This window comes from Camelus ferus, chromosome 7 (genome assembly GCF_009834535.1).
Source record: "Camelus ferus isolate YT-003-E chromosome 7, BCGSAC_Cfer_1.0, whole genome shotgun sequence".
NCBI lineage: Eukaryota > Metazoa > Chordata > Mammalia > Artiodactyla > Camelidae > Camelus > Camelus ferus.
In genome coordinates, this window is record NC_045702.1 from 68763732 (window position 1) to 68776304 (window position 12573).

General features: G+C 33.5%; 1 protein-coding gene across 5 annotated transcripts in view; it reads left to right on the plus strand.

The window, feature by feature from the left end:
- The window catches only part of SEMA3A (semaphorin 3A), a 434105-nt gene that overhangs the window by 293125 nt on the left and 128407 nt on the right, over positions 1 to 12573 (plus strand). For all 5 annotated transcript variants that reach the window (XM_032484103.1, XM_032484104.1, XM_032484102.1 and 2 more), the window contains one exon: positions 969 to 1031. In XM_032484103.1, the coding sequence (XP_032339994.1) occupies positions 969 to 1031 (63 nt within the window). The remainder of the gene's footprint in view (positions 1 to 968; positions 1032 to 12573) is intronic.

Below are 12573 nucleotides of genomic sequence, written 5' to 3' on the forward strand. Positions count from 1 at the left end.
TACTTGTGACTTTCCCCACCATTGAAATTAACTAATGTTACCAGAAGAGAAAGATGAATAAAAAAATTAAAATTGTTCTGTCCCAATACAAATAGAAGTCATTGGAATTGCTCAGGGGAACTGGAAACATTTATACTAAAATTTAGATGAAGGTATTTGAAATATTATTATTGAGGGAAATGCATCTGCAGTCCTCTAAGCCATGAACAATACCTTGGCTTATCCACCACTGCCACTGTATTTGAACGATACCAGAACCTTTGGAAAGATGAAGATATTAGGGATGAAAATACAAACAGTTATTACTTAGTCTAAGTTTTGCTCATAGTGGAGGGGGTGATTTTTTTTTTCTTACAGCTGTCTATTTGCTCGTTCATTTCCTCCTTTATCTCCTGAAATTAAGCAATGCTACTCTTACCTATTTTCCCTGTTTAAAAAAAAAAAAAGATTCCTTCCTAAAATGGGTTTTTCTAACCCTATCAGTTGCTCATTCTAGCATGTCATGCTGAGATTTGAATTATGGAAATGGATCTAGAGCACCTGATGCTAAAATTTCAAAATAACTGTTTCAGGATAAAGACCTATTCATTTAGAAGAATGCAAGCCACTTTCCGTGCCTATTTTTACCTCTTTACTAGATTCTCACTTGGTCTCAAGATGATCTCCCTCCCCCAACCTGCCTTATAAGTCTTGTCCATAGGATACTGCTTAGATGTGTTGACTACACAAATTTCTGTGTGCTGAACTTTCATTTATACAGCAAAGCCTAATGGGTGGAGGGAAAGTGAATGATTTAAGACCATGCCAATTAACTGATGCCACTGCGAAGTCTAAACTAAAAGGTTACTGCCATATAATGCTTTATAGAACTTCCTTTATCTCAGTTGCTCCACTTAGTCTAATAGATGATAACGTTGTATCTCAGAAAACTTAATTGGCAGAAAATAATTTTTCTTCTCTGCCCTTAGATTGTGTGGCCGGTATCTTACACCAGGAGGGATGAATGCAAGTGGGCTGGAAAAGATATCCTGGTGAGTATCAATCTACTAAGTTATTTTGGTAATTGCATAAGGAATTTACTGCTCTATCGTCACTTTAGTTCAGTGTTATATTAAACACCCTGCTTACTTGTGGACTTAATCACTCTTTAGAAACAAAATAATACTTGATTTTGAATGTTGATATTTTTATGTAAAGCATTGAAAGTCTTAACGTGAAGCAATTGAGTAAAAATAACAATAGACCTAAATAAAGCGAAAACACGTTCCTTTTGATGATTTATAAATGCAAAAAGTAACTAACAAAACGCAATGTTTTAGCATATATACTTATATTCAGTAAGTCAGCTAATTTGCAGATTGGTTCCCATATGTTAATTCCTCTTGAATTCCTTTTGAATTACATGAAGTTTTTCTTCTGAGTTATCATGATTAAATTACCCCTCCCCTTTTCCATTTTATTCTATTCCTTTTCTCTTTCCCTTTCTCCTTCCTTCCTTTTTTCCTTCTTGCACTTCTTTTCCCCTCCCTTCCTTACAACTTCCCTCTTCCCTTCCGTCCTTCGTTCTTATATTTCATGCACTCATTCTTTAAATAAATACAGATAGAGAAATGATTATATAGAGGACATTGTCTTGGGTACTGTGGACAAAAGATGAACGAATGGTAAGCAATCCATACAATGGTTTACCACCGTAAATAGGTAGAGGCCATTTTTCCTGAGGTAAACTGTGTCAGTAAAATTAAGTGGGCCACAGGTTTGAAGTAGAGCCAAGTATCTGCACAGATCATGAAAGGCAGTTATAATCATTTAAATCAATAAGTTAAAATGAATTCAGAATTTTACAAATAATTTGTACCATTTTATGTCTTATCAGACATTTTTGGATGTCCAAAACACAAGGAAATAAGTTTAAAAGTTTTATCTATGTATTAGCGTTTAGGAGAAATTTATCATATGTGCCTAAAGACATAAATCAACTTGTATATATGTGTATAGATGTATATGTATTTTCAGAGAACAATCTGATTAATTGGTAGCAGCCACCTAAGATGATGTACATGTTTAGGATGATTTGGAAGTGAAATCTGAGTTCATGGAAAAGAATGCCTCGGTCTGGTAGCAATGTTGGCTACTGATGAAGGAAGGCAGATAAAGGAACACAAAGCACAGGTATCTCCCACCCATGATTAATACATATCTGCAAACATGGGAAAGTCATCCTTAAAAATTCTGTTTTAAATATAGTGATTGAAAGTCACATTATACCTTCATAGTACAGTAAACATTTTTCTGCTTATGTGAAAATGGACCAAAAAATTCTGTCCTACCAAATTTTAAACTTTCCTAATTAATACATAGGTTGGGATGATTGAAAAAGAGTGAACAGAAACAACAATGAGGTCAGAGTCCAAAATAGTTAAGAGTTTTATGTTGATTCCCAACTGACTCATTAATTGTACTTGAGCAAGTACTTTAACTTTGAGGAGGCTTTCGTGTCTTACCCGTTAAATGGGGCATTACATATTCTACAATTGTGAGAAAGAAGCTTAATAGTTTTAGGACAATTAATTTGCAAGTAGATAATATTGTATAAGTGTCAGAAAAAATATGACTGAATACACAAAAATTTATTAACATCAAAATGCTGTATTTACCATTAACAAAATATGTTGAAAGGTTTCAGTGTATAATAACTAAGGTTGGAGACAAAAGGAAGTTTTACCTGTATATGGCTATGACTTAAAAACACAGATTTTTCTCTTTCTGCTGAAGTTTAACAGGTGAAGACATGGAAACTTAAGAATAATTGAGAATCTATTGTGTGCCAAGTACTATGATAATTTAAATAGTATTTTATAAATGTAGTTTTAACAATAACTTTATTAAGTGGGTATCATTACCACTATTTTCTTAATCAAGAAGTGTAATGATTCAGAATATTCATTCAAAATCTTTTCATTCAAAAATTTTGGAACATTTTGAGTACTAAGCTAGAAGTCAGTATCAAAATGTTTGTGCCTCTGCTGAAGTTTTTGGTGTTGTGTGGCATAGATGTATTTGAACTTGCCTATTAACATACAGATAATAAGCAATAGATATTCAAATAAGTACCTTACCTATTCTGCTCTTTCTAAGGATGTGGGCCTAGTAATAAGCAGCTCATGAAATTCTTGTAAGACTCAGTCACAAATGAAATTATTACACTGACTGTAATGCCTGATACAAATATTAACTATTACTAATATATGTAATGGAGTTGCTTGGATAATATCTAAGTGAAAACATCGTTAATGAAGTTAGTTTGATCTTCTGTAATGACCATGACCACTGTAGTGTGGCACTGTTCTAAATTCAATTCAGTTTGAAAATTGAAGATAATAACCATACTTATCTGATAAATTATCTGGATTTTATAAAAAGCCCTGAGCCAAGTACTGAGCCTATTTGATTTAATGATTAAATCACCTCATTCAGTTGCTAAAACAGCAGATATTCTTTTGTGTTTGTGGTTTCCAAAATTCACCTCAGTACATTTATCTTTTATGCCTCCCCATCTCCCCTCCCCACTTCTATCCCCACCCTGTCTTTTTCCTGCCCTGCTCTCCTCCTCTCCCCCCTCTACCTCCTCATCTCCCTTCCTCCCTCTATCCTCTATCTCCCCTCTCCTCCCACTTCTAATCCTCCTATCAGTAGTGAACACTGAGGGACTCTGGTGTTAGCCTAGACACTCTTAGTTCAGCAACTGCAATAAAGTCAAGATCCCCACAGTGCCCTATGGGTAACCTTAATCATGACCTCAGAGGTTTCCTCTCTAAGAAAAGCAACTTTATTATATTTTCCGGGCTTATTGAAAATGCTTATAGGTTTTATAGAACTAAATTAAAAGGAACTAAATCATATGGCATTTGCTAAGTTTGATACAGTGTATTAATGACACCTGATTATTTCATAGCACCTTGTAATAAGTATTCTGAAAACTTATAAATTATGTCTCAGATGTTATGGTAGAGATGGGTAATTATGTGTGCATTGAGAGATGTAAATTTTTGAAAATGTAATGGTATGGCAATATTAGTTATACAAATCTTTTCAAAAGTCAGCTAATTAATGTAACCTGATAAGTTACTCATGCTTTTGTTTTTCCTCTACATTCTGCATTAAATCAATTCAGTCATTGTGAATTTTTGTTTTTCTTTGTTAACAATTATTTAATGAAAGGGCAACGTGAAAATTTTCATATATTTTAGTTTAAGGAAAAAATCAATTTTTCCTCTAGCTCTAAGCAGTAAATACCAAACACTAAAGCATATTTAAATAGTAAAATATATTTTATACTATTTTTCTGATAACCCATCTCATTCTTTTAATATTGCTTTTCATTGACCTATTACTCAGAATATATTTTATGCATTTGGAATACACTTAATTAAAATTTATTTTACTCTTCAGGTGACCTCATTTATGTACCTCAGTTTACTTTACAATTTATTTAATTTAAATAGGATACATGACATTTATTGATTATTTTTGGACTTTAATACACAGACCTTTTTTATCGTTCCTTTCTTAACATATGATTTTAGAAAATAGCAGTTAGTTGACTTCTTGGAATTGTGACATTTCTTCCTTGATAAACAAAAAAAATAGCACTAGTATTTAAAAATAGCATTAGTATTTTTTACCAAAACTTTGTTAAATAGCCATCTAGAAAGATTAAGGGTAAAGAGTTTTTTTTTTGTTTTTTTTTTTTTAATTTTTATTTAACACCATATTTGTGAAGTGATGCACGGACAGTTTGATGGAAATTCTGCACTCTGTCTTAAGCTGTAACTGATGGACAATAATTCCTTACAAAGACTTCTTGTGATGCTGAAAACCACAAGAATGAGGCTTGAGTGGTTTTTGCAGCCATCAAGATTCCTGAGATAGAATTGTAACCAAAGTAGGAGCCCACCTGAACATTTATAAAAAAGTAAATTAACCACCTCCTTGAAGTGCTTTCCTTGGTTTCTAGAACCTGAATTTACCTTTTTCCTACTGGTTTTAATATTTTCTCTAAAAGCCCTTTGGAAATAAAGCTCCTTTAAATAAACCATCCTGGAGGAAGTGCTGTCTTCTTGGTATTAGATTCAGATGCAAGAATACAGTAAGAAAAGCAGGGCAAAGACACTGGCTAATTTTAAGTATCTTGAGGGTGGGTCATTCTTAAGTCCGGTTAAGATGGTTAAGACTTCCCTGACCTGCAAAGTCAGGCTATGCCCCTGTATTGAACCTACATAGTTCCTGTGTCAGAGTGTAGCATTATACAGGAAGTTGAACCCTTTCCCCATTCTCCCTGGCAGCTGGGAAGATACATCATTTCTCATAGCTCAATTTTCCATCAAAAAACATATACATTAAATCAGCCTTTATAGTAAAAGGGAATCTGCAGCCTAAAGCATTTATGTTCTCTCTCTCTCTCTCTCCGTATATGCATAGATCGAGAAAGAGAGAGAATGTAAATATGTCTTAGGTTGCTGAAAATGTCATTTTTTGATAACAACATTAATGTAAATTTATTTTTTGTCTTGTAGAAATGAATATGCAGGATATATATACTACTATGCCTTTTATTCTTGGTGTTGTAAATTCTAAGCATTTACCTTGTTATGGTATTTCTTGTCTACTAGAGGAATGAAATGCTCATAAACTTTTCCACTAGTTACTTGAAAGTTGTAATTTGAAAAAAAATCCTATGTTATATAGTATTATTGGACAGAGACCCTCAAGAAGGACATAAATTCAATCCAGATATCTTTATTCTAACTGCTGTTATCTGCCTTCACTTTATTTTTGATGTTTTTCTGGTGCTTAAAATCCATTTTGTATTCACAATAACATTTCTATTGAGGGATTAACTTCCTTGACCTTGTTTTGCAAATGAAAACTGAATACATGCTAAGCTGGTAAAAGAATCTGTTTCAAATCAATAGCTCTCTGAATCTTCTTTGTTTATCCTACTAAACCATCTCTCTTTGTACTAAGTTTTAGTAAAACCAAATGGCAACCGTATGACTATTAGAAATATTTTGAACATCGTTGGAAATCAAAATTTCAACCATCTGAGATGAACAAAAAAACAAATTCTCATAACACTGCTATTGTTGGATGCATTTCAAAGTGCAGAACCATGCACCTGAATTTTGGGACATTTTTGTAATTCTTGAGAGATTTATTTTTATATTTTTGTCCTTAGCTGTTACTCATTTTTAATGTATTATGTATTATAACATACGTATCAAATTTAACATGATTCAGATTGTAGGATCTCAACAACACTAATTTTTTGCCAAGTGAATGCAACAGAGAATTTGAAGAAATTTGAAGAAAGCTACGCATTCATCTTAAGCTGCAGTGCAATCTAAAATGCGTGTTGAATTTCATTTACTTTTTAAAGGTTAAAGATGACTTAAGTTTTTTGAATTTTATTTTAGGGACTTCAAAGAATGTTAAAACTTTTAAGTGTATAGTTAGAATTACCTTCTAATTCTACAAAAATCCTGAAGTGTTTTAAAAATCTCAAAACCCTGATGGATAATTGTTAGAAGATAATTTTTCATGGATTTGTTGCACTTCTGCACATCTGATGAACAGAGGCACTCTTAAGCAAAAGGCTGATTTTCAAACAGCCTTGAGAAGTAGAGATAGTGTCTCCCTCAAAGCAAAGGATAGGTATGCTTACCTTCAAGTACAATGATCATCTGTCTCCAATGTAATGGCCAGCATGCTTATGCCTGTTGTAAAATTTGAGGTTCCTTTGCACTTCATGGCATGTACCGGTGTCACTTGGCCCTCTTCTCACTGCCCCCCTCCACCCCGAGTATTGAAGCTTGTGGAATGGGCATGAGAAATACTGATACTCTGACTACTACTATTTCCGTGAATTATAATGTCCTTTATCTCTGACTCAGGAGCTGTATGTCTTCTGCCAGCAATCACAAAACTCTGTCAGGGTAACTTGTTATCTTATAAATAGAACAGAATCATTGACCTTTTACAGTTCCTGGCAGTGTCGATTGTAATGTTTTGTGGGCACCCTAGATGATCTCATGAGTGAAAGACTGTGGTCAGTTTATTCATCTACTGAAGCTTATTATATATACTAGATATTGTTATAAATGCATTTCTTTCATTAACTCATTTATGTAATTCATATTTGGTTATACATGCAAATTTCCAATTTACCTAAGGGATGTAGTTCCAGCTTATACCTAAGTTGACAGCACAGTTCTGCCACAACTATTGAGAAAAAGTTGATGTATTTGCTGTTTGACAGTGATTCATGTCATCTACCACTTGGATGAAAAGAGTGATTATAAATTTATAATTTATAGTCCTCACTCTTGAAGGACTGAAATTTCATGAAAATTCTAATGAACAAAATGTAACTTGCCTTTAAATTGGAGTTGGGGAGTTATAGATACTTACTACTATATATATAAAATAGATAAAGAGCAAGAACCTACTCTATAGCACAGGAACTATATTCAATACCTAGTAATGACGTATAGTGTGTCGACGGAAATAAAATCACACAACTTGAGAGTTGTGGGTTAAGTTTTATTTGGGGCAAAATGAGGACTATAGCCTGGAAGATAGCATCCCAGAAAGCTCTGGGAAACTGTTCCAAAGAGGCAGGGGGAAAACTCAGTTATTGTATGTGATTTTGATTTCATTGAAAGGGGAGAGGGGAGGAACGTGCAGTCAAGTGCACATCTAGGCAGAGGCTTCCTGCTAGTCACAGGGAGCGGATGTCACCATTAGTGATTTTAGTGCTTTTCTAGATACTGGAGATGCAAGAATTGGGGTCGTAAAATCTTCTCCTGAAGATATCTAACTATCTAACAGCCTGTTCAGCCAGTTTTCCCAGAGCACAGAGTGCCTCATTCCTGACCTCCGTCCTGAACTCCTTTCAGGGTGTGCTGGAGGTCAGTGGCTGAAGCAGCTCATGATTTAATCCAAGCAGAGTTAGATGGCAAGTGCCAACGTGATCCAGTCCTTGGAGAGGCAGATGGCAAGTGCCAATTTTTAGTTAGCAAGTGAAAAAGAATACGAAAAGAGATACATGTATGTGTGTTTGTGTGTGTAACTGAATTACTATGATGTATACTGGAAATTAACACTGTAAACCGACTATACTTAAATTTTAAAAAAGGAAAGAGAAATGGTCATGGGTTAATACTCAAAACCAATTTTATTAAATCCACCTTTCCTCAACACACTGTGAGCTTAACCTCTTTTAACTATCCTTAAAGGAATGAACAGTTCATAATAGACTTCTTGCCCAAGTCATGGCAGAGCATATGGAACGATATGAGAGTTAAGAAGACTTGGAAGTATTTTAACCAATAAATGGATGACTGATTATTTTAAGAATAAGATAAGTTACTGTTCAATTAATAAGTGCTAGGCATCATACTATGTACTTTACACATATACGTCATTAATCCCATTTTTAGTTTAGGAGACTGAGGCTCAGAAATCCTGAATAACTTTCTGATAGTCACACAGCAAATAGAAAATGATGCTTGAATAATTTTAACCCATGTTTGACTGACATTTAAAGTATCGGATTAGTACTTGTAACTACTTCCATGTTTTTCCTGTTTTATCGTTTTGATTTTATTACTTTTGGCTCTGCTTTTCTTTAATTCTTCAGAAATACCTTTCCAAATGTAAATACCTACCTTTGAATAAGTAACATTTTTATTAAGTATTAATAAATATAAACACATTTTTAAATTGTAAAGTATTCAGAAATTATTTCTAAAATTAGTATGTATTATAATTATGGATTATATATTATTATAAATAGATAAAGGGTCTCCATTTATTAGAATGTATGTTGAGAATATTTTATACATTAATTATATAACAGCATTTAGCATTTTGGACATTAAGGACTCCAAATGAGATTTTTTTACTTTTGATATTGAAAGCATAGGGTAGAAACGAGATTTGTATGAATTACAAAAAGCATTCCTCTAAAATCTGGATTTCACTTTTGTTTCTCCTTCCTCAAGGCTTCATCTCATATGTGATTAAAGATATAACTCATCTCCCTTATTTGAATATTAAATTCATTCATGATAACTGCATATATGTTACAATTAAATATGCCAACTAATTTTATCCCCAATAAATCTCTTTAGATTGTAACTCTATCTACTTGGTGTAAATCATTGACTTAGTTGCTTTAAGGCATGAGCACTAAGTATTCAACAATGGTACATAAAATTGGAAACCACAGAATATCATTATTGAAATCAGAGTAAGGAATTTGACTACTTAATAGTTCTCCTGGTTTGGCAGGAAAAAATACTCAGGTTGGTTTCACATAGTATTTTACTATTGTGTGCACTCATTTGAATATGAGATGAAGAAAGGTTATGCTGAGCACATGTTATGGATACCCATAATCAGATAACTCCAAAGAATGATACAAATGTAATAATTAATTAGATTAATAGAACAATATAAAATAAAATATAAACTAAAAGTAGATGTTACCAGCTTCTGTGGTTCATAAGACATTTCAAAGTGAAGTTACTCAAAGCTCCTTTAAATAGTAGAAGAGAATCATATTGGGTAACTTTTGCTAATACTGTGGTCTATAGTGCTTATGTGTATACTTTCAACCAAGTTTGAAAGTTTCAAGTAATTTGAAATGAAATGTTGCTAGAATCTTAATCAGTAACTCTAAAACTTCAAAACAAGTAATTAATTCAGAGGTGAAAAACCAGTCAAATGGGGCACTTAATTGAAATGAGTATTTACATAAAAATGATTTGGTATCCATAAGGCAGGAATCTTCATTTAATGTATCACATAAGTCAAGCCAAGTTAAAATTTCTTTTTTAATTATCATAAGTTTAAAGATGATATAGTTCAATTAATATGAATAGGCTCACATACTTAAATAACTAATGAAATAATGCCAACTTTGTTGTCCTATTTGAATCAGTATCTTTTAAAAATTCTCTGACATCAAAACAAAACAAAAGCATTGAAGTGGAAAGGTCCATTGGTTTTATTGTGCAATCATTCTTAATAGGGAAGGTAAAAATGTCTCCTAAAGTGGACCGAACAGCCTACTCACCATTTCATCACAGGAATGTTAAAAAATTGCAAGTCACAAATTCAACATTAGATGGCTAATATTATAAATAGACCCTAGTTGAGTGTTAGTTCTATTAGATGTGCCTCTTTGAAGAAGATTTCTAACATCCTTTAGTGAATGCTGATGTATTAGGGAAACATGACTATGGATGATCTGATCACAGCTGTAACAGCACAGTATTAAAAGGAAAAAAAGACACAACATTATTGCTAGGTAGGTATGGAACAGCTTAAGTAGAGAGAGGGATGAAGTGAGTGACAGGAACAATCTCACAGATTACTGCTTTGGCACGAAGATTCTAGTATTCCGTCAGCTTGCCAAATAAATTGACCAGAGACAAAGAAAGTCAACAGATTAACTTCAGGAATTAAGCTTATTAATGGATTTTCATGCAGAAATGTATCCACCCACCATGATAGGAAAAGGCTTCCTTTGCTTTCCCAGCTGCTACATTATACATTTAGAATGTTTCCACATAAACTGCTGATGGCGTAGAGACTTTTTTTCTTATTAAATGAATGTTCACTGACCTGAGGCAATGTTGTACTATATCCATTCATGTTGAGCTGATTTATATTTGAACCAGAACAAGTTGTTTGATTTAATCACGAGCTGAATATATTTGAATATAGATCGTTCATCTTCACAGCCTTCTCTCCTCTTTTCTTTCATTTAGAATAAAATTTCACCGCTCCATCCATAATTTAAGACCATACAAAGAGGTAATTGGAATTGGAGGTAAATTACATTCTTTTGTAAAAAGTGTAATTATCAGAAGTTAGTTAAAAACACCTCTATTCTGTTTCAATTTTCATGCATGGAGCAGTTGTTTTGACAGATGGATGGACTTTATTTTTGTAACCGTCCGGGAAAAGTCTGTCTAATCAGTGCTACATATTTGTAATGTTTGTTTTTGAATCACTGTGCATTTGCCTTCTATATCTTTTTTTAGGAATAGGCATTTTCTTTCTAATTTATTTTTCCAAGCTAATATCTCTGTGTGTATTTCCTCTCTACATTTGTCCTGAAGGCACTAGAAACTCTTAAAAAATAAGTGTAAATGGTTTGTCACTAAGGATGATGAATCATTGCTTCTCAGGTGTGGCCTTGGGGTTTGCTGGTTTATAACTGCCTTTACTTTTACTTCTAGGCTAAGTTAACAATTTATAATGCTGTTGGTCTGAAGTACATTTCAGCAAAATAAGAGGTCAGTAGGGTTGCCTGACGCTGGGGAAGTCAACTTGTTGCTAAACTTGTCTGTGTGTATCAAGTTAAATTCCAAAAAGGATCCAGGTTTGAAAAATGAATTCATTTTGAACTGATTACACTCTTTATTATGTTGTAAATTCACCAGTGCTGAGCAAAGCAGTGCAGTAGTTTAATGCCAAAAAGTACATTATATTCTGAGTTTTAAGAATCATCATGGTTCAGGAAAAGGTCAGAAATACTCTTCTTCAGTCTCCCTAGAGCAGAAATGTGTGAAGTGTGTTTCCTTTTGCTGACATGCTTCCTTCTTTTTTAGAGGAATGTCCAGGCTGCTTCGAAATAAAATGAATATCCTATTTTGGAACACTCAAAACCTAGAGAATGAAGGCAAATGAGTGACAGAATTGATACTCTTTTATGTAGGTTTTCTGTTTAAAGAACAATTCTCCTTCACAATGTCTCTTTCAAGATTTTGGTTCTTCTCTGTCTAGTTCTTTTAATTCACTGTTTCCTCCTACATTGGTGTTGATGGGTTTTCTCGCAGCTATTTTAAACCAGTTTTTAAAGTATTTCATTCAACTTTTTTGTTTCGATTCAAGTGTCTTAAGGTGTCTTAAGGTACTCTATAAACCCAAGAAATTTCTCTCCATTCTATTTGCATCAACTTTCACTTCAAAATAATATTGAGGTAGCCCCCGGGCATGGTGACAATATAACCTACAGCCGACTGGGAGAGTTCATTGGAGAAATGAATGGATCATTCCAGGCCTTAGGCCAGTAGGGTGGGTCTGGCTGCTTTGTAGCACAGATAGACTCCATTATCAGCATTCTTGGTAAAGCCCTTTGCAAGGTTACACAGCTCCATTCCTGTGATTGACTGTTTCTAGTAGTTCTGTAGAGGAATAGCTGTCATAGTATAGTGGTGCTTCTTTGACAATTAATAGAGAACAAATTAAAATTATGATATTCAGTGTGGCTCAATTCCATTGTTCTCAAGAATCTTGAGATTTTTCAGTCAATAATTATTGCTAATCAGTTAACCGATCTGTAAGAGATAAGAATCCACAAATTCTATGATGTTACGATTCATAACAGTTGCAGAAGTGACATAGCTTTCATTTGTGTTCACAAGTATCCATGCTGATAAAATATTTCCTTCCTTTTTTGTTTCCTTTATTTTGGAGAACTAGGGTCTATTCTCACGT